This window comes from Propithecus coquereli, unplaced genomic scaffold, assembly GCF_000956105.1.
Source record: "Propithecus coquereli isolate 6110/MARCELLA unplaced genomic scaffold, Pcoq_1.0 Scaffold7, whole genome shotgun sequence".
In the NCBI taxonomy this organism is placed as follows: domain Eukaryota; kingdom Metazoa; phylum Chordata; class Mammalia; order Primates; family Indriidae; genus Propithecus; species Propithecus coquereli.
Window position 1 is genome coordinate 9321656 of NW_012153062.1, and position 25681 is coordinate 9347336.

At 38.5% G+C, this 25681-nt stretch overlaps 1 protein-coding gene across 1 annotated transcript in view; it reads right to left on the minus strand.

Annotated features, from left to right (window-relative positions):
* The window catches only part of LRRC8C (leucine rich repeat containing 8 family, member C), an 87653-nt gene that overhangs the window by 31484 nt on the left and 30488 nt on the right, over positions 1-25681 (minus strand). The window contains exon 2 of the mRNA XM_012661154.1: positions 8205-8346. Within this exon, the coding sequence (XP_012516608.1) occupies positions 8205-8342 (138 nt within the window). The 5' untranslated portion in view covers positions 8343-8346. The remainder of the gene's footprint in view (positions 1-8204; positions 8347-25681) is intronic.

Here is a 25681-nt window from a genome sequence, read left to right on the forward strand (position 1 = left end):
ACCTGAAAAAGGGGACTAATCTATTTCCACAGCTCCGTTCTGGGAACTAAATAAAGTACATACAGATTCTAGTACAGGTTCCCTTACCAGTGTTTCTTGATGGAAGTTCCATTATCATTCTCGGTAAAACAACATACAAAACAATATTACTGGATTAATTTTTTTTTTTACTATATGAAACTGGGTGTTCCAAAACAATAGGATTCATAAAATAAACATAACAAAAATGCAGTTTTACAAAGGAAAACAGTAGCATAAGGGAAGAAGGAGCAGTACTCATTATTTATATGAAACAGAAGACTCCACATACAGCCCAGAAACTTACTAGCCTATGATGAAAACACGTCCCAATGTTAGCCTAACCCTCAGCGCAGGGCCCCTATGTGGCTGAGAGGATTCAAATGTCACCAGTGCTTTCAAAGGAATGGGGAGGACGTCGAGAGAAAGAAAGTGAGGGCAGTAAGTGGTAGAGGGAGTCTGTTTGCCTGACATGATTGGAAGACTGGGGAGGATCTCCAGGTCCAGGGCTCCGATTGGAAATACAAGGCCACCTCCCTCCAAGTCATAGTATACTTATTTAATATACAGATCTTTAAACAGAAGTTTTGAATGATTCACACATTGAAACAACAACAGACACTAACTATATAGTAAATCTCATTTGCTTCACACAGAAAAAAGCCCGATACTCTGTCAGTGCTTTGTTATTTGAGGGAAAAGATGTATTATTAAACAATCAATAGGCGACAAGATCATAACAATGCATAACAGTGAGATAAAAGGAAGTGTCCCCCATTCATTGACTGGCATCGGATGGTATCAGATGACCTAAGAAGAGCATTCAGATTTATGTCCTGTGTTGAACCCAAGAGGGTGAGGTGAGAGGCACTCATATATTATTCTTGTGGCCAGGAATTCACTGCACATTAAATTGTCAAGGTGATAGATGACAAGAAGTAAAGTTCTAGGGAAGATCAAAAGTATCAGTTTGAATAAACCACCATAAAAAGGAGGTCCTAACTAAGGCATATTTTTAGCACTAGATTTAACAGGGGTTTTGAGATAGTGTTTCTCTCACAGCCTTCACCACCATCCCTACAAAGATGAGAAAGGCTGTTCTTTAAAATCATTTTCGCCATCCAAATAATTTTTGTTTCGTATTCCCCACAGACCGTAGTGGAATGGTGATATGCAGTGGGTACATAGAAACATTATATAACATATCTTTAGGTGAGGTCTTCATTTTAAGCCTACGCATTAGTGTTGTACGCTATTTCATCAGTACTCTGGATTTCACGTTAAACAATGGGCTAATCTAAGTTAGAATTTCTGGGCCTCCATCTATAATTCAAATTGGCAAAAGAAAAATCTACTAGAAATCCCAGATGTTATGGGACAGAGGACCGCAGGAGGGGAGTAGAAGCAAGAATTCAGGGCACATTATCAAAATGAACTCCTCTGAAATCACTCTGGAATCTAGAATTTTTATTGCCTGTAACTTCCAGTGAACTGCCTGTGAGCATTTCACCTGAAGGCCATTTGCTGTGGAGCTGACATTGATGGGTATAAACCAGAGAAGTAAAAATTAACTTCGGTATGCACCACAAATCAAAGTGGAGATCAGCTCTGACCACCAAGCTCAGACGTCCCAACCCCTTTGACAGTGTGATCCTGCTTGCCACTTTGCTGACGGCGATTGGGCTAAGTACTCAGGGAGTTTTTGTAGGTGGTCTCAAGTCATTGAAATCACTTGCTTGTTCCCCCACACACACCAAACACAGAAAGCAGGAAATGTCTTTCCTATGTAACAATCACAAGGCAGGTCCCCTGGGACTTCCAGGGGGCTTGCATCTTCCAGTTCCTGTTTCTGGTTTCTAACTGCTAACTCTATATTTGGTAACAGCTTGCCTGTGGGCTGTTTTGGATTTGGTCATAATATGATAACCTGCAGTCACTGAGCAGAGACCTAAAGCAATCTTATTTTTCCAGGAAGCAACGTGTTGACCTTTCAGGATTTGGACTATTTTATTGAGTATGTTGAGTTTTTGAATCATGTTTATAGCACAAAGTTGGGTGTTTACACTACTGGTCCTTGAGGGTGTATGACTGTACAGGAATGGGATATGTACACTCTACATTCTCCTGGTTTATAGTGAGTTTATATTTGTTTCCTATGCAGCCTGATGTAATCTAAGGAATGCTCTTTATACATGCTGTTATTCCGTGGCAGCCTTGAAAATAGCTACTTGCCCAGAAATGAATAAATATTTGTCAGACAAGTAAGACAAGAGTGCTAATTTTAATCCCTTTACATCAGGGCAAGAAAGAATCAACCCCCCTTTGATAGACAATAACCCATTTCCTTTCCCAGTATTTTCAAAGCTGTATAGTGTTAAACCTGTATGAACACAACCTTTTAAGAATAAACACATAATCAACTGTTACTTGGCACAGAAAAAGCAACTTACAAAATAGTTACTCAAAAAGCTGTTGGATTACTATTTTATCATCAATAACTGTCCTTTCTCACTTCACCTTAGATTTTGCTTTGTCATATTTTCAAACCTTGCTTTGGAAATAAGATCAGAAAGAATGTACTTCCATTTTACAAAGGGAAAATCAAGGCATAAAAACATATTTTAACTATTTTAATATCACCTTGGAAATGAGAAAGGAATTTGAGCTTCACAAAGAACCCTTTCTTTTATAAAGTTGTCAGTTATTAAGCCAATTTTAGTGGATTATCATAGAAGAGCTAAAATAAGAACTTAAATTCCTCCCCTAAGGAACATTACTTTCATTAGTAATATGAATCCCGGGTGGTTTTACTTTAATAATTTATACCATACATTATTTCATATTGCTTTAATGCTTACTATAGGTCAGAAGTTATTCTTTTTTATAGCAAGTATATGGTGAACAACCTTTAAAAAAATCTAATCTGTAATTCAGAAAATTGATATTCTCTGTAACTTTCCATTTTCCCTTTTGGTCATTTTGCACTTGTTTTTATATTAAAAATCCTGTGTTACAAACTGAATTTTGGCCACACCATTTGTGGAATGGTGATGGTTCCCTAATATTCGATAGCAGTGTGCACAGGGGTGACAGGCATACCCTGGAGAATCAGCCTGAGATCTGAATCCTGGCTGAATTCCTCTTGGCTTTGGGGCAAGCTACCTAACCTTCTATACTTCAGAATTCTCACCTGAAAAAGGGGACTAATCTATTTCCACAGCTCCGTTCTGGGAACTAAATAAAGTACATACAGATTCTAGTACAGGTTCCCTTACCAGTGTTTCTTGATGGAAGTTCCATTATCATTCTCGGTAAAACAATTCTTCTATTATGTGGGAATGTCCCACCCATTTCAGGATGTTTAATACCCCTGACTCTGCCCTCTAAAATGCCATCTGTGCTCTCTGGTCACTGTGCTGATCAATGCAGTCTTTGTGAAGTGATCACACTAAATCTTCTGTTAATGCTGATTTTTTTCCCTTCCATTCTTGTTTTAAATATATATATTTCGGTTTTGTATACTCATTCTTTGAGACTTTGCTCCATTATCTATTCCTCAAGCCTCTAACTTCCAGTGGTTGAGATGACAACATCGTATTTAATGCTCCTGAGGTACCATCAAGGTGCTTATATGTTAGAAGGCATTTTTTATGTATTTTTATGGTCTTTAGACTATTAGCAATCTGAGGGCATAGGCTGTGCCCCATTTTTCTTTCAATGTCTAGCACCCCACATGGTGCCGGATACATTGCTGAGCTCAGGGATGTTTGCTGAGTTGAATGGTATGAATTCTGAGCCCTGCAGCCTTCAACACTGTGCTGATGCAATATTCCTTCGGGGCATCTCACTTGTTCTCAGAACCTTGGCATCTCAGTCTTCACTTCCTGTTCCCAGTCAACTAGCATCGGATTTCTTTTTAAAGGCTACAGAGATGAAACAGGCCTATGGGTGAAGGGCCCAGCTTAGGTGACCTATCTGAGGAGAGGCAGTGACCACAGGAGGTAATGGTGGTGGTGCAGAGCAGGGGCCTGGTGGGCGCTCCAAAGGCTTCTGGACAATGGAGAGACATGGAAGGGCTGTGCCGCAGGGAGACGATTCTGGCCATTGTACAGAGTGGTTTAAGTTGTGCTTGAATCCTCTGCTGAACTCAACACAGGCACATCTCCTAAAGGCTGTCCGTCATAGACTTTTTCATAGGTACACTCTCGTTTTCATTCATTTTGTTCCAACTACTAGTTCTTATAGATTTCTGTGTCCTTTCTCTTTTCTGCACTTCGTCCTGCCATGGGAGTGTGAACAAGAGAAACAATTCCTTGTGCTTGTTGGGCAGATCCTGCAGCAGTGCCATGAGCTGTGGCACAGTCATAAAGGCAGATTCATGGTCCTCCTGTTGATCTGTATCACCTCCCTCTACTATTAATAATTCCCAGACTGGCCTTCCCAAATCTTTGCCCTCCTCTTTGAGGTCCCCACTCCACTACCTCCCTCATCCTCACAATCTCTCAGCAGCTGTGCTGCTTTCTACATCACAGAGAAACCAGAAGCCAAAAGGCTTGAATTCCCATCTTTCTGCCCCCCTTCCAAATATAACGCATTAGTGGCCATCATTTCCATTCTGCTGGAAGATCCCCTCCACCCAAATCAAGGGTAATCCTTCTTCCACCAGGATCCTGGATCCATCATCTCCTTCTTCCTGAAAATGACCATTCACCACTAACCCTAAACTCCTGGTCTTATATCCAACTGATTACTTAATATCTCCACTTGGAAGCTGAACATATATCTCTCACTTAACATGCTCAAAACCAAACTTTTCAAGTTGCTCAGGACTAAAAATCTTAGAGTCATCCTTGATTTCTCCTTTTCTCTCATATTTTATGCTCAATCTTTGAGCAAATCTTGGTGGTTTTTCCTCAAAACATATCCAGAACCACTGCTTCCACCCTGGTCCAAACCATCTGATTTATCTGTTGACTGGATTATTGCATAGCCTTCTGAATAATCCCCGTGTCCATCCTCAGCCCCTGCAACATATTTTCAGTGGCTAGCATGGTCCTGTTAAACCATGAGTCAGATCAGGACAATCCTCTGCTCAAAATCCTCCAAACATGTCCCATCCCACTCAGAGCAAAGCCAAACCTTTCAGTGGCCTACAAGGCACTACACGATCTGGCTCCCATCGTGACTGGGGCCTCAGCTCCTACTGCTCTTCTCACTCACACTGCTCTCCACACCGGCCTCCTGGCTTTGCCCTCAACAGGCTGGCGATACCCCTGCTTCAGGCCTGTAACATCATCACCAGGTGGCCTTCTAGGTTCACCTTAACATTCAGACTTATTCAGATCACCATAAACTTCATTTGGCACCAGAATCACTTGGAAAGATGCAGGATTAGAGTCATAACTTGCCGGCCAGGCAGCACAGGCTTTCCCCCTTTGGCAAAATCTTCACAACTGTCCACATAGTGTCCACACTGCCACCCAGAAGCTAGTCCCTCCCTGAGCCTCTCCTCCCCATTTCATCTCAGGTGCAAGGAAGAGATCCAACTTAGGCAGGTTCAGGACTTACCCTGGCTTAAAAGACTTGTGCCCCAAAGGAGCCAGTATCTCCTGTAACTCAATAGATAAATCTTCGATGTGTCAAGAAGCATGCTTAGTTACAAGTGTCACCACAATCACAGAAGTCCAATGATATGGCTTCCTATCTGTCTAGAGTGATCTCTCCCAGCCCAGATGCAGTTGGCCAATCAGTGGTCATTTATGTCATAAGCAATGTTGCCTAGTAACACAGTTAACACTCACTTTTATTGGATCTCCAGGGAAACAGAACTAGAAAGCCAAGAAAGTGAAGTCAATTCCTCTGCAGAAGGGGAAGGGTGCTGTTAACCTTTTGACTATGTATCCTTTGCTCTTGCTGTTCCCCTGGCTCTGGCTGGCTTCCTCCACTACATCTGCATGGCCTGCTCCTGCTCCTCCTTCAATTCCTTGGCCAAAATTCACCTTCCCAATGAGGCCTTCCCAGGCCATCCTGTTTGAGAATTGCAACTCTTACCTCACCTGCTGGGACCTTCTATCATCCTTGCAAGCTTTATTTTTTTCCCATTGCCCTTGTCATCTTCTAATATATATAATGTACTAATTGATTTTGTGTATTTTCCTCATTTTTCCCCCACAGAATTTAAGCTCCACGAAGCTGGAATTTTTGTCTTGTATTTTTTCCCCCTTCACTGATAACTCTTGGTAGAACAGTACCTGACACACAGTAAGTTCTTCAACAACCATTTGTTCTATTTATGAATGAATTTATGCTCTTTCTTTCAGACTCTGGCATCTCATTGGCATCCTTTTTTGGGTGGGTAGGTGGGTGGTTGAGGGTGCAAAATGTTTTCAGTGACCAAATAAGAAGCAGCACGGTGTTAGGGATTAAGAACAGGGACTTTGGAACCAATTGCTTGGGTTTGAATAAGGGCTTTGCCACCTACCTTGGGAGGTTTCCTTAACTTCTCTGTGCCTCAGGTGTCTCCTTTGTAAATGGGGATAAGACCAGCACATACGACTTAGAGTTGCAATAAAGATGAAATGAGTTAAAAAATGTGTAAAGTATTCAGAAGAGTGCCTCACACACAGGAAGCACTATGCGTTAACTATTACTAAAATCAGCTTTAACATATTGACTGTCACACTGGAAAAAATAATTTTTCCCTGGTGCCACGGTGTTTTATTAAAACAAAACAATCCTTTCTAATTTGTTATTTTTTATTGTTCTCTGTGAGTTATATGCAATGCAATCCACGTTTTTAGAATTAAATTGTCAATATTAATTGTAACAATAAGAACATTAATAAGATTTTCAAGAACCAACTACAGGGTTTTGCTTCATGAGGCCCTGGGGTCAAAACTAGCCTGACTTAAATGCAACTCACATGGTAGTCAATGCGTTAAAAGGACTTTACTTTCACTCTGCACCACTTTAGCTATTTCTCTCTCTTCCTACCTCCTCTTCCAGCTGATCGACCTAAAGTCACATCTACTCTAGAGCCTCTACTTGAATTTCCATTCACTATCCCAACCTCTGAAAGTAAGATTTCTAATGATCTAGTTGCTGCCTCTCTCCTTAGTCCATGAGTTGGTTGAGTGCTGCGAGCCAACACTGACCTTCCTTTGACTTCTGACACCCTCCTCTCTCCTGGATGCCACCTGACCTAGCCGCTCCTCTTGCTCCCCCATTTACTCTTTAATGTTATTCCTGACATGGTCTCACTGAGCACATTCTCCCTGGGTGATTCTATTCACAAGCATGGTGCCAACCCAGGCTGATGCCTGATCTGTGCCAGTCCTATTGACGGTTTCCCAAAGAAGTCACATTCTTTCTCATATCCATGACTTAGAGTCTTCTTTTCTCTTCTGGCACCTTCTCCCACAACCTGGTCTCCTCTCCCTAACTTCAGCTGGCTCTTCAAGTTTTAACTGAACCATCTACCTTTTCTGTTGTTCCCAAGCCGAGTGTCCCTCCTCAGCACTCCCTCAGTGCCTTGAGGACACCTCTATCAGAGCATAACACAACTTCTTCTGATTGCTTGTTTATTCAGTTCTCCTATAAAACGACCTGCTTAGAGATATCTATGTTCTCAAAGTACAGTGCCTGGCACATAGCAGGTATGCAAAATATATCTGGATTCAATATATGAATATATAGCATCTCTATAGTTTAAATTTTGGTTGGGTTACTTTTTAATTCAGAACTAAATATTGGGTAAAATCAGTATCCTGTCAAAATGCTACTTCCTCCAGCAAATCGTATCAAGGGTAAGTGTAAAAAGTGAAGAAAAGCAAAAAGTTCCATTTGGCGATATATATGGCACTGGGTACCCATACTATAGTTCACTCTAAAGCCAACTTTGAAAGATAAGGGCCCCCTTTGATGTTATTAACATCAAACACTACTTCACTACAGTTAACTGCTCTTTGCGCTCATTGAAATCTTATAAGTACCATCTTTACCTTATTAAGAAAGTTCAGTGAATAAGTGTTTCAGGCTCCCTGCCATGATTACAAATATGATATACAAATAGAGAAGAGGAACTAATATTTACACAATTAAAAATCACACAGCCAGATCTTTTAAGAGGTCTCATTGACTTGGTGTCTTGCTCTGGCCCACGGTTTGCCATGGGTCTAGACGCCTACCTGTAGAGTACATCCAAACACGCCGATCATGAGCATGGCCACCGAGAGGTAATCAGTAAAGACATCCCACCACGGCTTCAGCACCCGGAAGGCAGGCTGCTGCTCAGAGAACTGCCGGAACTCTGTCACAGGAATCATGTTTCTGGGAAAGGAGAGATTTCTGGTGAATAATTTATCATCAAGTACAACGTACCGCATTGTCACCAGCATTTGAAACGAGGCTTCAACCCATCAGAAGCAGAGGTCTGAATTAGTGCAGGAGCTGTCAAGGCACGTCAGTGTTTCAATGAGCCACTGAATAAAACCACCAGTTGAGGAAATGAAGAGACTCACGTGGAAAAGGCAAGTACCTTCACTGATTTGTTGTCCAATGATTGGGTTCCCTTTGTGCTCCATGTGGGACAAAGAGACCAGGGCCAGAACAGTTGCCAAGTCCCAGTTATTTCTTGGACCCTTACTTCCCCTAAACAGAACACAAAGATGCTAGAAAGAATAGAGCCTATCCTTTCAAATACTTTTGCTATTTATCTTACCATCTTGGGTTATTGCTTTAAACTATTTTTTAAGTGTCACTTCAGCATTCATGTGTGTTAATTCTTTGATGAGCCCTATTTATAAAGCATTTTGCTTGCTCCATGGGGAAGGAAAACAACGTTGCCATGCGGTCCTTGTCTTTTAAGAGGAAAGATCTTATTGGTGGTGGGCGTGGGTGGGGAGGACCCAATCTCTTGCCTTTTTTTGTCTCCATGGTTGTGTCTTGATTTCTTTTCTCTATTTCCTATACTTCTCACGTTTCACTCTGAACTTCAAACTTATCCTGATTTTCTCTGAGAAATAAGTTTGCCCTGGAAACTCCTCTCTCTCTCTAAATGACAGAAGAGAAATGAATGGGGCACACCTGAGGCTCTGGGAAAAGGGGACAAGAGGTGCATCCTTTTCTTGGTTTGCATTCTCCTCCCTCACTCCTCATTCCCACAGCCTTTATTGGGATCCAGGACTTCAGGTTAATCAACCTGCTACTGTGAGACGAAATATTCTTTCTTTATCTTATGGCAAGGAATAGGGTGGCCAATGAGGGGCAAAAAGAAAATTTCTCACTGGAGATAAGTGATATCTCATTATGGTTTTGATTTGCATTTCCCTGATGTTTAGAGATGTTGAGCATTTTTTCATAGTTTTTTGGCCATTACACTGATCAACACCTAAGTGCACATATAAGAATAACATTTATTGGGTGTCGGGTAGGTAGGAGGGGAGAGGAGGGGATGGGTATATACATACATAATGAGTGTGATGCGCACCATCTGGGGGATGGACACACTTGAAGCTCTGACTCGGGGGCAGCGGGGGGGAGGAGATTGGGGCAAGGGCAACATATGTAACCTAAACCATTGTACGCCCATAATATGCTGAAATAATAATAATAATAACAATAAAAAGATAATAAAATTCAATTTATTCTTCAAAAAAAAATTTCTCTCCCTTCTACCTTCTTTAGATCCAATAGTGTAGTTCTCTATGTATGTCCTTGTTGTTTAGTCCTAATGAAAGAGGCCGGGGAAAGGCTACATTTGCTGCTTAGTCTCCCAAGTCTTGTTGGTTTCATGGACCTTCCTTCCCTAATACTGAATTAAGAACTGTACAATAAATACCCCAGATAAAAGCAAAGCCTCTTCTTTGAATTCATTGGTGGTTATAGTTTTCAAAACAATTATAATGTTATCCATTCTGTCTTGCTGCTTTATGACTTTTTCTTAAACAATAATTTGTCTTCCTTTTGGATTTGTTCTTTAACACAATGTTGAAAATTTCAACTGTCTGATGGTGTTCTCCCCTATGACCTACCTACTTAACACCTGTGCATTTGCTACGATTTCTTCATTTTACCAAAATACAACTTTCTTAACTCCACTAGGCTGCAAGCTTTTATATATTATGCATATGTGTATCCTCAAAACACATAGTGCAGACAAACGCAGCAAGCTCAGTAAATTACTTTGCATGTTCCTAGCATCATTAAAATTTCAGACCAGTCAAACTTTGATTTTCCTGACACTTTATGGCCTCTTTTCTTCTCAATGAATCATTACGGTCTTATTGCCCCAAATGTTTGCTAGTCACAGTTGTTTCAGCAGCAGTCACAAATGGCACTAACTCATCTTGATTTCCAAAAGTTCTGCTTCAAAAGGTACTGTCTCATTCTGTTTTGCATCCCCATTAATTACCTTAGAAACAAGAGGCTCTGAACAACTGTCTATTATATAAATGAATGAATAAATCCAGATGCTTATTCATGGAGCACAGCCCAGACAACTCAGATTTAGAGTGACCCTAACTAGCTGCAGTGACAGTGATAATTAGCAACTATCTGTGCTGTAGTCTTGGTTGTTGTCTATTCCATAATAAGCTCCATTACACCTTGGAGGAAACTGAGCTTGTTAAATTATTTAAGTGAGAGACAATTTCAGGAATAAAATGCACCAACGTAGAGCAGTGAACCTCAAATGGTTTGGTCTCAGGCCCCTTTCATGCTCTAAAATGTAATGAGAAGAATTCCAAAGTATTTGTAAGTTTTACCTATAAATACTTACCATATTAGACATTAAAACCAAAAATATTTTAAAATATATAATAGTTCATTAAAAAATAAACATTACATTAGCATATATTATGAAAAATGACTATATTTCCCAAAACGAAAATTAGACAGAATAATGGCATTGTTTTACATTTCTACAGATCTTTTTAATATCTGGCATTACATACAAGACAACTGGATTCTCATATCTGTTTCTACATCAATCTATTGTGATATATGTTGTTTTGGCTGAAATTTATAAATCAAACACAGCCTCACAAAGACATATAGTTGGAAAAGGGAGGAGTATTTTAACAGGTTTTTTGTATCATTGTGGATATTCATTTTTGATACTATGCCAAACCTTGACTGGTTAGTTGCAATATGGAATCTGGAAACTATATTACAGAACTTTTTTTTTTTTTTTTGAGACAGAGTCTCACTCTTTTGCCAGGTTAGAGTGAGTGCCATGGCGTCAGCCTAGCTCACAGCAACCTCAAACTCCTGGGCTCAAGCGATCCTTCTGCCTCAGCCTCCCGAGTAGCTGGGACTACAGGCATGCGCCACCATGCCCGGCTAGTTTTTTCTATATAGTTTTAGTTGTCCGATTAATTTCTTTCTATTTTTGGTAGAGACGGGGTCTCGCTCTTGCTCAGGCTGGTTTCGAACTCCTGAGCTCAAACAATCCGCCCGCCTCGGCCTCCCAGAGTGCTAGGATTATAGGCGTGAGCCACCGCGCCCGGCCTATTACAGAACTTTTAAACTCCATTATATTAAAACTAATTAGTCTACTTTGTAGTTTGAATGGATATTTTTACCCATATATTATTTTGTAACATCATGCATTGGTAATTTAGAAAACACTGGATCACTAAGTTATTAAGATCTTCTAAATGTTGACATATTTCATAATAAAATATTAAAAAATCACATTCATTAATATCATCACTGCTATCATCAGAAAAATGTTTAAGTATTTGGAAGCTGTCAAGCTTATGGTGGTGAATACAAGTTTTCCACAATTCTAATTATCACTTTAATGTTTGAGTTTTATCACTGTCAGCAAATATTATTAGTTTTTCTCCTTGAAGCGTCAGGCTCATTTCACTCATTTTTGAGGACACATATGTCGCATACTCAAATCTGAATAATCATTTGTTTTATTCAAGTAAAAGTGGTGTGATATGATAAAGTAGCTAATTCAACTTTCAACTCAAACAATCACACCAAGGCTTTGTCTTGAGATCACCATTGTACTTTGGAAGGCTGCAGAAATGCTTTGTGTATTCTTCCCATTTCATCATGTAGTGTATTAATAAAACATGCAGTCCAGGGTTGAGAGTTATTAAAATAATAATTTTACTGCTTCAACAAGGACATTATGTGAAACTTGCTTTTTCATTAATTGCAAGTGTGTACCAGTAAAGAATTCAATCCCTTCAGTACAATTTGGTGCCTCTATCTTGAGTAATGTCAAGGCACCTAACCCACCATTGCTTTTGTACCATCAATGGAAAAGGAGCAAAACATTTTAGCATTATATTTATAAAATAGTTTTGACCTTGTGGGTCCCCTTAAACAGGTTTAGGTTACTAGGCTTCCATGGAACACACTTTGAGAACCACTGAGGCAGAGGGACACTGTTTCTTTATCTATAGCTTTACTTGAAAAAGCAAAGGCCTGAGTACTCACAACAGGTGAGGTTTTCTGAGTCCTTGGCTGAGTTGCCTCACAACATGTCATGATTTTAACATGGGAAATAAAGTTGAACTAAGGAATCTAAGGAACTTAAGTATTATCTACTGCTTCTTAACATTGGCACAGTCTAGTTAAGAGGGATGACGAGACTTTGTTAGAGTAACAGCTGGTCAAGATGGCAAAGTTTTTTAGTGTCATAACACTAATCTTATCACACTTCGACTCTTGATTTAGTGTGTATGTATGTGCATGTGTATGCACATGTCCACATACATGTATATATACTACATACAAATGTACTGATTTAACATATTATAAGGCCCCAAACCAATATCCAAAACAGCATTAATCCTTAATGTTTTTGATGCCAAAAGGGGAATAAGGGGAGAGCTGAGTAAAAATCTCCAAAACTAAAGAGAGGGTAAATGGCCCTTTGGCTGCTTAACTGAATTTTTCTTTTCGTATTTTTCTTTCACAACTCTCAGCACCTCTGAAAATTCATGCATTTCAGTGACAGCCACACTTGATTGATTTTTCTTTTATTACCACTGTCATTTCCAACTGATTTGTGACAATTTCAAGAGTTATCATTTCCAGCCTAGGGAGCCATTCTGAATAATCTGCTGGCTTTAAACAGTTAGGGAGCTAAAACTTAATCAGCATAATTTTACTTCTATTTAAACATTTTTTCTATTTTAGAAATATAAATGATTATCCTTATACCTCCTCCAACCCCAATTTTTAACTTACTATAAAAGATTTTAGTTTATCTTATTAGTAATGTCTTCAGAAATGTGGCATTCAAATTAAATAGATTCTGGTATCCCAACTTTTTAAATGTAAAATTTTACACTATATCTCTGTTTCTGTAGCCTTTTGCAGAAACCCACACACATTTTCGTATTTAAAATACTTATTACAAAAACCGCAATGTAATGGGTCTATATTCTACACAATTTTACTTCTTAAAGATGTCACATAATTCTTTGGTGAAGAATGTTGGTAAAGTGAGGTGCCAACAGAGAGAGTTTCTTATTTCTTTTATTTATGTGGCTCTTTTTAAAACAATATATCCTCACCCCTCCCAGGATAATTTTAGTACTTTCTTGTCTAGAATTAATTACACATAATGTATTCTACTCTGTTTATCAATCCATGACCTAAAGAACATCAAACTTATTTTACTTTGATTCCAACATGATTGCTAACACTGTTCTCCTATGGCTATCAGGTAGGTATTGCTAACATTTATATTGTTCCATATTTTTCTGAGAGTGGATAAATAGTATCACCTTTAGATAGCACAATCATGTATCATTCAAGGAAATAGAGTCAATTCCAAATGATGACAAGTATCATATCAGTACCCAAGTGAGTAGCCCCTTTTATTTTATGAATAAAAATAATTTAATAATTTGTGAGCACATGAAATATGAATTCAACAGAAAAGAAACTTATGTGTATTGTTTATCTATGTTGCTAAATCCAATGGACAGTTCTCATTTCTCATCTTATTTGATTTGTCAGCAGCATTTGACATAATTTGACCATTCTCACTTGGCTTTTAGGACACCACAGCCTTATGGTTTTCCTCCTACTTTCCTGGCGATTTCTTTTTCTACTCCTTTCTTATTTCCCCTCTTCTTCCTGACTTCTTACTTTGGAGCCCCAGGGCTTAGCCTTTGGTCATCTTCTCTTCCATAACTCATTCAGTCTCCTGGTGACTGCATCTGATCTCAATGCTTTCAATACTGTCTAAACTGAACACTTTACAAATTCACATCTCCACCCAGACTCACAGATCCAACTATCTACTTGACATCTCTTAGATACCCACCACACACATCAGACTTGGTATGTCCTAAGTCTATTCCTGTCCCAGTCCCTTACTCCCCGTCCCCACAGCAAAGCCCTACTCTACTTGCAGCTTTCCTAGCTCAGTAAATGGCAACTCTTTCTAGTTGCTTAGGCCAAAAATCTTGGAGTCATCCTGACTCCTTTCTGTCTCTTACATTCACATTCAATCTGTCAGAAAAGCTTATTATGTTTTTTAATATATCACCTCTCTCCTTCCAGATGAATGTAAGTTTCATGAAGGCAGAACTTCATTTCTCAATTCTATTTTGTTCACTGATGTATTGCAAGTACCTAGAAAATAATGCTTGGCACATATTAGACACCGATGTTTGATGAATAAATTAGTGAATATAGTAATTTTAATGAAGAAAGGGGGTACAATTGCCTCCAGCTTTAGAAATAATAATTACAAAAGCAAAGTGTGTGTCTGAGTAATGTCTTGGTAGGAAGGTCCCACAGTGCAGGGCCAGGACATTAGCACAGCTGAAGCCAGTACGGAGAAGTGCAAAAGAGGAAGAGCACAGAAATACCATGATTTTAAATTTATAGGTTCTTCTCAGTTGTACTCAAAGGCTTCACAAATCAGAATCAAGTCATCAGGTATGCTCAAAACATCAGTTACAAAACAAACTGCTTTTCTTCTAGCAGTGCAAAGGTGGAAATAAGCGGGACAATAAAGCCAAATTTTCCCAATTACATAAAAATTATATCTTTCTCCCTTAGGAGAGCATGACTCTAGATTGTGTTTTATTATGTTTTATTACGTAGTTGTGGTACTCCTGACAAGATATTTCTAGAGACATCCACTGAAGAAGAAAATAATTATATGGTTCTGTAGAAATGTATTTCATTAAAAGAGAAAATCATAAATGGGTTATAAAATTTTAGAACCTGAAAGGGACAAAAGAGATCATTCAGTCCACACCCCTCATTTAATGGGGTGAAAAACTTGAGCCAAGAGAGATTAGATGACTTGTCCAAGCAACACAGCTAGTGGTAAACTCTGACTTCTGACCAAATCTTTTCCTTCTTCTAGAGCTCTTTGCTAATACCATATGATGCTGACTAGAACTTAAATAATATGCTAATATAATGTACTAAGAAACAGTTTATTCATTTATTTATTTATATTTTGTAGAGATGGGGGGGGTCTCACTATGTTGCCAGGCTGGTCTTGAACTGCTGGCCTCAAGTGATCCTCCTGCCTTGGCCTCCCAAAGTGCTGGGATTACAGGCATGAGCCACCACACCTGGCTGACAAATCATTTAAATAGAGTTTTTCTCATGCCCCAATTTCTCTTTTCATGTCCTTTATTTGACAATATAAAATAAAAAATAAATGAATAATAATAAATTTAAATTATTCTTAAGCTATATTGCCCTGGAAGCATCATAAAATGAGAGAACTTTTCACTCAAAGGAATCTTAGGAGGCAAGTTGAACTTGCGACAAAATGGATACTTCTGTATCATCTTCTCCTTAGATTTTTCCATGACGTCATATGTTTAGTTAATGGCCCAATTACACATTTGGGAAGTATTCAAATTAAGCTTAACCTGTTTTTCTAAAGGTGGTGGTGAGGGGAGCAAAAATTACTCCCACCTAGATATTCCAGTTCTCACTTAACCAATGAGGATATTATCCCCTTTATGATTATATTCTTTTTAAAAACCATCCTTTTAATCCTGTGTATTTCTGACTGTACATCTTAATGCCTTTGCTTTACATGCTAGTTTCCACAGTTATCTTTATCACAGTCATAGGCCTTTGAATCCACTAAAAGTTTGTTATATATTATGATCAGTAGCTGCTTTTTCCCTCTCACAAGCATGATTCACTTTCACTCATTTACGTGCTTGCTGTAAATTAAATATGAGAGTGAATTATATATCAGGCACTGTGCTAGGTGCTGAGGGAATGGAAATAAACAAAATAGACAAAGTACACGCCCTCACCCACATGTACACTCATGGAAGAATATTCATTAAAGAAATTCCTATAAAAGCATGAATCGAAATTGCTCTTCTTTGTAAATAGAATTGACTATTGTTTCCTGTGCCACTGGTGCATTTAAATAGATTGTTACAGTATTTTTGTTTCACTGAGGATAGTGTTCATATCTTGTTTATCTCCATATCTTCTAGAAAAAGCACAATGTCTCAGAAGAGGCCCTCAATGCATATTTATTAAATTGAAATAGACTTAAACATACACTCATACATATACACATACCCAACTGAGCATTTTGTAGTAAGGACCAAACTCTTGTATTTTGTTATTATCCCCTTATATTAATATAAAGCTTGACACTGAAATAAATAAAAGGGAGACTATTATCATATAGCTCCATATTATAAATAATGATTACTCAAAGAACATCCACTACTGAAGAGCATGTTTGAGATGAAGAAAGAAGTCAGGAATAATTTATAATTTCGAGGTTAAGGATCATTGAAATTTTAATGCACAATGTTCTGCCACTAGTGCTAAAGAGGATGTATTGATCAATAATGCCTTGTTAGGTCTTAGCTTGTACCCAAGGAAATGACCACATTTTGTGATTCCCTTGTCAGAACATTACCCTATGAAGAAACAAGTGATAGAAAACAGATCTAAACATAAAAAAGTTTTGTTAACAATATAATGGTTTGGAATATTGCAATTATAAATCTTGCTGAGGTCTTAAAAGAAGGCTTTAATTTCTTTCAGATTTTTGTCAAAAAGCTTTAGCTATATCTATATGATACTAATAATTATGTAATGCTTATTGTACACATTTCAAGTACATTTAAATTCAGAAATCCTTTCTGAAATGAGGCTAAGCTAGTATCTAATAGTCTTTTAAAAACTGACCATAAAAGATGATCACCAAATGTTGGTCATTCCTTTCTCCACCTTGGTTACTCTGAGTGTACCTACAGTCTCTCTGAGAAATGGCTCAGCTCTCTGCATCCTACTGGCCTTCTTGACTATCTCCTTTAAAACAGAACAGTCTTCTAGAAGTTACAATGTGTACATACCCTCCAATAGGATTCTAAACTCTTGAAAAGGCTGTGTATTTCCCCTCAACTTCTCAATATCATGGTTCAGACAAGGTTTACCCCATCACCTTATCAGTCTCAACATCCAGTAACTAAGACTAGGATTAAATTGAGTTACTCCATAATGATTGTTTTGAAGCATATTGATTCCTTCCTTCAGTGGATAAAAGGAGGCTGAAGTTTATCTCCAATCTAGTTTTACCCCTTGAGCCAAGAAGACAGACACACCATGAACATTCAGCTCCGCGCAGGCCAGAAAATCCAGGCAAAACAAGTGCTGGAGAATGCATCTACCTGGAATGCTGCTTTCCTTCTGACAAAGGGATAGTGAGGACAGGAAGGTGGAGAAGGCAGAAAGACTCCTGCCCTCGAGAACATTAAAATTAAGTTTCTTGTTTATTTTTTAACTTCCGAAGTTTAGAGTAATTTGAAGAGGCAGGAGTCACCTTTTACTTCACATTTCTCGCTTTGGGGCCTAAAATGCTCAAAAATTGTTTGTGGAGCTGAATTCTTAAGATTGCATAGTGGGAAAGTTGTCTTTTCTGTTCTGACAGGAAATTTAGCTTGTTTTCCAAATATCTTTTCACAAACATAGATGGTAGACTAGTACCTATACAAACACCCAACCAAAAGTGCGACAGGGAGACTAAGGCAACTTTTTTCTTTTTTTTTTGAGACAGAGTCTTGCTCTGTCACCAGATGTAGAGTACAGTGGCATCATCATAGCTCACTGCAACCTCAAACTCCTGGGCTCAAGCAATCCTACTGCCTCAGCCTCCCACGTAGCTGGGACTACAGGCACAAGCCATCATGACCAGCTAATTTTTTTCTGTTTTTGGCAGAGAAGGGGTCTCACTCTTGCTCAGGCTGGTCTCAAACTCCTGACCTCAAGCCATCCTCCCACCTCGGCCTCCCAGAGTGCTAGGAATACAGGCGTGAGCCACTGCGCTTGGCCTACTAAAGCAACTTTTTGCCAAAAACTTTCCCACGTGGTTCTTTTTTTTTTTAAGTACAGATAAATTTAAAAATTTTCAGCTATGTTAAATACAACTAGGAAACCAAGTAATACTGCTCAGGAGACAAGAGACTGGTGTTTCAAGTGAGAGATTGAAAGACCAATGGATTTAGAGCATGATTGTTTTTGTCTTCCTTTCTTATTAAACTAATCTTTATAGGAATCTACCATTTAAAATTTCACTCCTAGGAAGGATCAGGGACTATGAAAAGTTTGGTAACAGCAGAAAAACACTAATTGCTGAATAATTCTCTTTGGGGCTTTCAAGAAGGCTGTTGTCCATCTCATGCCAGCTCTTTATTTGTCTTTCCTGTTGGATGTGCTCAGTAAATCCATGATGGAAGGAAAAAATTCAGGTCTTCCAGCCTCCAGGAAAAAACAACTCTGCAGGAGGAAATCAACAACTATGAAACTTCCATCATCAGAGTATTAAAACTGACATGAATGCACCTAAAAATTAGAATATTAGGTTTTTGTCCATCCAGCCAATACATATTTAATGCAAGGCTTTGTGTCTACAGGAAAAATAATTATTGAGTTTGGCTCTAAGTTTAACATATTGATTTAATGGCCATTTTTTCAAAGTTAGACATTTTATGAGTTCCCTCTTCCAAGTTTTCTTTTCTCACAGCAAAGATAAATAAAACTGAATGTGAAGGCATTCAATACTCCTAGAGTCACACATTCTAGAGGCTGAGAGAGGGCATAAAAGGTTTCTTTATATGAAAGCTCTAGGAGGATATGGTCAAAGGCTACTGGCCTCTCAAATCTAGATTGTGCCAAAAATCTACGTGAAAAAAATTATTGTAAAATATAAATCATTTAATTAAAACATATTGTTTCTGAAGATGAATACATTCTCTAATTTAAAAAGATAAAAACAACTAGCCCCCTGAAAAAGAAATAATGAAGCTAGGTGAAATACATTACGTGATAGCAAAAGCCAACGATCTATGTGGATCCTGAAAAGTCATTACAAAAAATATGTAACAGTGGCAGGGCCTTGTGGTGCTAATCCTACAACTAGAATGTTCTTTCAATCTCCCCTTGCTTTGCAAACTCCTATGCATACTGCAGACCGAGACTCTAGCATTACTTTCTCAGGGAGTCCAACTCCAATCTCCCTGACTAGGTCAAATCTAGCATTTCAGGCTCTTGTGGCCTGTGGATGTCCCTTGATGGCCCCATCGCAGACAGCATTTTCCACTCATTTGTGTTCTTGGATTAACGTTGGTCTCCCCTAGACTACAAGCTCCAGGAAGGCAGGGATAATTTCCATTCTGCTCACCATTGTTCTCCCAACACCTCACAGTGTTTGGGACATAATAGTTGTTGAATATGTATTTATTGAGTACATAAATGAATAATTAAAAACAAAGTTACAAGAATGGTCTAAATGTAAGATCTCGGATTTATTAATTTGAATCCCTTCTCAGTACAAAGAAAGTAGATTTAAAAAAGAAATTAAAGCCCATTAGCTAACTTGGAAGAAGACCAAAAGCAGTGACTTTTCTTTTTCTTTCTCTGTTGCCCAGGCTGGAGTGGTGCAGTGGCACAACCTCCAATTCCTGGGCTCAAGAGATCCTCCTGCCTCAGACTCCCAAGTAGCTGGGACTCTAAGAGCATGCAACCAAGCCTAGCTGATTTTTAGCAGTGCCATCTTTATAGACAAACTGTATAGTATTTTGAAATAGTTTACTTGCAGTTGCTATTATTAGTAAGAAAGCTGGCTTGGGGCCATATGAGGTCTTCCTGAGAAAAGCATCTCAAAGATATCTAGAGCCTTGCCAAATGTATTTTTAAAAATGGTTGAAAGACCTAGAAAACAAGATACGGAGATCTGGGAGTATACCAACTTGCAGGGTGACATCTAAAGTTGATTTCAGGACTGGTTTTGCTCAGCAACTTCATTAGCAGGATGAAAGGTATATTGGGGTGCTTGGAAGGAGCAAAACTAGCTCAGAGTTGTTAAATTGGGAGGTCTAAATATATTAATAACAAAAACTAAAAACTAAAAAATTGCATAGAAAGGCCACAGGAATTCAGTGCTTAGGCTTAGTAGAAAAAAGTAAGGAAGAAACAAGAAAAAACTTACTTTTAGAAGTACAGCACTTCGAAGATGAGACATCTTTGAAAGTTCCGAAGAGGGATTCAGGAGTGAAGCAGATGATGTTTTGGGGTAGTGGAAAATAGGCTCAGGGCCAAGGGAAAGGACAGGGCTTATGGGACAATCGTGGGGATGTTTGTTGTTATTTGTTCCATCATGTTGGATCCTCTTTTCAGATGACCCATCTTAAAAACTTAACACAGACCAATGTTTTAGGCATCCAAAAATACGGTTACATAGACATAAATTAAAATTGTTTCTGCAAAAATAAATAAGTAGTAAATAACCCCTGAACAGACAAATGGAAATTGGTGGAAAGATAAGTTGGTTCATTTCTATTCAATGTCCTTGGATATAAGCAGGGTCAGTCAGTCTTGGGATTCTTGTGGGAAAAAAATGGGACTTGGGGCAGTGGAGGTGGAGAATGCTCTAGGATCTTGATTCACGCTTGGTCTTTCCCTTTCTGGAGGCTGAGGGAGGGACAGATTATCAATGGAGACAGCTACTTGTTCTCAAGGACAGATGTGAGGTCTTTGAAAGTTTTATATCCCTAGCACCTACCACAGGGCCTGGCAGCTTTATTCATTCCTTCTGCAAGGAACAGAACAGCTTTTATCTGCAAGGTATTGAGCTCACTAGTGTGCACAAAGCAATGAGTAAGCCCCTGTGTCTTTATAAGCCTTGCATTATGGTGGAAAGACAGATGGTAAACAATTACACACAACCATTTAGTCTCAATTGTGACAAGCATGATGAAATAGAAGTTCATGATACTCTGATAGTATACAGAAGTACCTGGGCTACTGGGGTTTTAGGAAGTGATATGTGCACAGAAATATGAAATGTAAGTAGTAATAGTAATAGTTAGCTAGATAAAGTTGGAGCCCAGGAGGAGAATTTTCCAGAATGCAAAGTCTACAATGTGGTAGCTTTCTTACCCCTCTTAAGATGTTTCATTTTGCCCTCCATTACTTATTATAAATGTTCTGTTTCTATTTATTTTGCATAAGGTTCTATCTCTAGAGTTGTAATGATGGGGTAGCCCAAGCTGGTCCAGATGCCCTGAGACAAGGAGGGTAACGAGTCACATGTTCTTAGATGGAATTGGCAAAATGTCACCAACACTCACCCAAAGTCTCTTTCTAAGGTATGCACGAACATCTGTCCAATACAACTTTTCTGTAGAAGCATGTAGAACTCAGCAGCTTCGCATGGCACCTGGCTGTCAAATGAGGCAAAGTGCCTTCCAAAACATGTGAGCCCACCTCAGCCTCTATTGGGTCATCTTCCAGGTGATGCCTCAATGTTAATTCAGTGTAAAAATTAATTCCATGTGAAAATGCCCCAAAACTCCCCCTCAATAGTCCATGTTTGGTACTGAGTTCACAAAATTCTCACCATGCGTAGTGAACGTTGCTTTAGAATCTCAGTGGGCCAGTCATCACCATTAGGGCGCTGCTCAACAATTTCAGAAGTCTGATTACAAGTGGTGACAGTGAGGTCCAAAGATTGCTTTTCTCCCCTGCAACTGTCCACGCACATGCCAGCCTGCCATGTAGTCATCTCACTCAAAATCCATCCAGAATTCCTCTTTAGGAACTGACTTCTGAACTATATATAGGAAATTCAATCTTAGGCTCGGGAATAGTCTCCTTTGGTCTGTTTTTATACTTTTCTCTTTTTCTTCTTCCCTTCCTTTGACATGCCTTTTGTCCTTCCTTTTCTTCCTTATTCCTCTCTAACCTTTCTTCCTCCCTCCCTCTTTCGACATTTTTTACCTAACCTAAGTGCCAATCACAGGGGATAAAAGATAACTAAGAAGTTATAATATTAATAGGATATGTGACTACTTGGCAGGCTGAGGCAGGAAGAATGCACGAGGCCAGGAGTTAGAGGATGTAGTGAGCTGTGATTGTGCCACTGCACTCTAGCCTGGGCAATACAGCAAGACCCCATTTCAAAAAGAAAATAAAGAGAATATGTGGGCAATAGATCTACAAACAAGAAAACTAAAAAATGTGTTATCTATTACCCCCTTTCTTTGCTCCTCAGCTCCTTACACTGATTCAAATGCAAAGGGCTCGTGTGAGCCAGACCAACACTGGGAAAGATGCGTGCCAGCTAGCAATTACTATAACTCCTCCAAGTAGTTTTCCAAGAGACCTGTCAGAAAAGGACAGGCTATAAAACCAAGCATGAGATTACCCTGGGATGAAGAAATGAGAACAAAAATAAACAGGTATCTTAACTTTCACAATCTGAATGTAGAAATGGAATAGATTTGGATAGATTTTTTGATAAATTCCTTGCTACACAAACTCTTGCAACTTGCAATTGAAAACCAAAGAACCAAATAGATTTGGATAAGAGATACTTAAATAGCATCTATATACTCAATATTTTCATTCATTATTTCTTAAACTGACATTTTTCTGATGAGAAGGTCCATAGCTCTTTTCTAATCATCAATGGGCTTTGCAATCCCTTCAAATACTTAACCACTACACCGACAGTGCACCATCTCTTATGATTACAGAAGGAAAAGCAGAAAGCATCTGTGTAAGGAAAGTAGCTGCAGGAATGAAACTAGAAAAAAAATTGTAAGAACATGAATGAGTCAGCATGAGGGTATAACAGCCTAAGGGAATCAACTTCAAAGAGAAAAGAAATTAGTTGGGTTGCCTTAGTAACACCAAGATAAAATGTGGAAATGAAAAAGCAGGGTTTAAAGAAAACCTCCTTCAGCATTAAGGTTTCTCACATCAAGGAATGAGATTTACCATGGCAACATGCAAATAACATGTAAACGGATTAAATACAGAAAATATCCAAGGTAGTGGAAGCATGGTAATAAGAACTAAGCTGATCTAATAAATACTCTGTACCTTTCTTTTCTTTGACTCACAGAATTAAATGGGGGGATGGCAAAGGGTTCGTGGGGATCAAATGAGATTTCCTTCACTGATATATAATCTTAAATAATTTTAAAAGTTAAGCGTTATGGATTATTTTCACCCACCCACTTTTCCACAAATGGCATAGAATTTCCAGTCATTCTAAAGCATTTGTTTTACTATAGGAAAAGGCAAAAGAAAAAACAAACAAACATGAGAAACAGAAACATATTCCTTGGTTACATTTTCCATGCCCAATCTCCACTTTTTTGGAGGATATCTATCACTGGTCATTAAGGCAGTAAGTGGCTCCTCTCAAGAACAAGACAATCGGTCATACTAGAAAATTCAACTAATACTTTAGAATCCTAGTGGCTGGAAGCACGGCACTGAACTTGAGGAGCTTGAGTTTGAATCCTGGCTCTGCGATTTGTAAGCTAGGTGACCACAAGCAGCTTGCTTAATCCTTCTGTTTCCTCATCTTTAAAATGGGGGAAAGGGTAGTATCTTCCTTCCAGGGTTACTGGAAAATGTGTAAGAGATAATCGTGACAAGCACTAGTTGCAGCGCTAAGCAGTGCTAGCACTTCACTCTCAATAATGACCGTTACTAATATTATCAATAGAGATGACGATCAAATTTCATAAATGTGAAATTTTTTAAATTTTATTTTATTTTGCTAAGAACACTTAAATATAAGATCTACCCTCTTAACAAATTTTTAAGTATACAATTTTGTTAACTATAGGTACAATGTTCTAAAGCAGATCTCTGGAGTTTATTCATCTTGCTAACAGCAACGTCATGCCCACTGATTAGGAACTCCCCATTCACCCCTCCCCCCCAGCCCCTCGCAACCACCTTTGCACTCTTCGATCTTATGAATTTGACTATTTTAGACACTTTATATGTGGAATCATGGCAATATTTATCTTTCTGTGACGGGCTTATTTCACTTAGCATAATGTCCTCAAGGTTCATCCATGTTGTCACATATTGCAGGATTTCCTTTTTTACTTTAAAAGACTGAATAGTATTCCATTGTAGGTATGTATCAGATTTTCTTTACCTATTCATCTGTCAATGAACATTTAGGTTGTTTCCAAATCTTGGCTATTGTGAATAAGAAAGTTTACTATTAAGAATAAGAATTTCTTGGTGTTTCGAGCTTTCTGTCCTAACTCGAGGTAACACACTATGAAAGAATTCTTTATAAAAACAGAAGAAACAAACTTTGAAAAAAATGTTTTGTTAAATGGGATAGAAAAGGTATACAACTGACATTTAATGTTACTGTGCCCACAAATTGCCAGGCAATACAAATGTTATCTGTTGAACCTTCACATTAAATCTGTGATGTAGGTATTATCTTTGCTCTAGAGGAGAGGAAATACGCAAAGAGAGATTAAATAATTTCCCCAAGGTAACAAAGCCCGTGAATGGCATAGCAAAAATTCCACAACCTCTTTTATGGGAACTTCAGACTTGACATCATTGGCAAAAGCATCTGTTTTGGAATTTATCTATCCGAGGACTGTATTCAGGGCAATCATATTTGTGGTTTGAACACTCTAGCCTAAAATCTTACACTGCAAGAGAAATCCAGTCTGAGGAAAGATTTTTTTTGGAAATTACAAAAGACTCAGCTTCTGTCCATGAAAGAGTCACTAGTATGGAACTTACCCTTCTATCATAAATAGCTAGAAAAATGGAATTTTACTAGAGTCACAAAAGCTCTTTTAAGTTATACTCTTGGTTATACCTGATTGTTGCTTGATGCTAAATCCTTGAGTGGAGAACACAGTCCCCAAATGTTGCACTGTTCCAGTCTCCTTTAGGGGAATCTGCTTGTGGTTTCCAGGAACTCAGTGCAGCAAAACTGCAAGAACCTTCTGTACTCAGAATTTGAATACCGGGAAACTGATACTGAATTAAAATAGAAGGACAGTGACTATTTACTTCCTTTTCATTGTTCTTATTCTTATTCAAATTAATTTGGTCAACATACTTAACTATTAACCATCACTTGCCCCAAGAAAATGATCAGGATCTCCGTTCTCTGTCTGACATTTTATAAATTGTTTTGCTTTATTGCAGATATGTCAACAAAGAGGATCTGTTTTTCTATGACTGGTTCAAATGTTCACTGTTTTTTTTTTTTTTTTTTTTTTTTAAATATTATGACTTTGCATTTCTGTCTTCCCCATCCAGGTCTCACAATGTTTCCAGAGGCAGGGAATAGAAAATCCTTTAGGTGAACTTTATGGAAAACATTCCCATGGATACC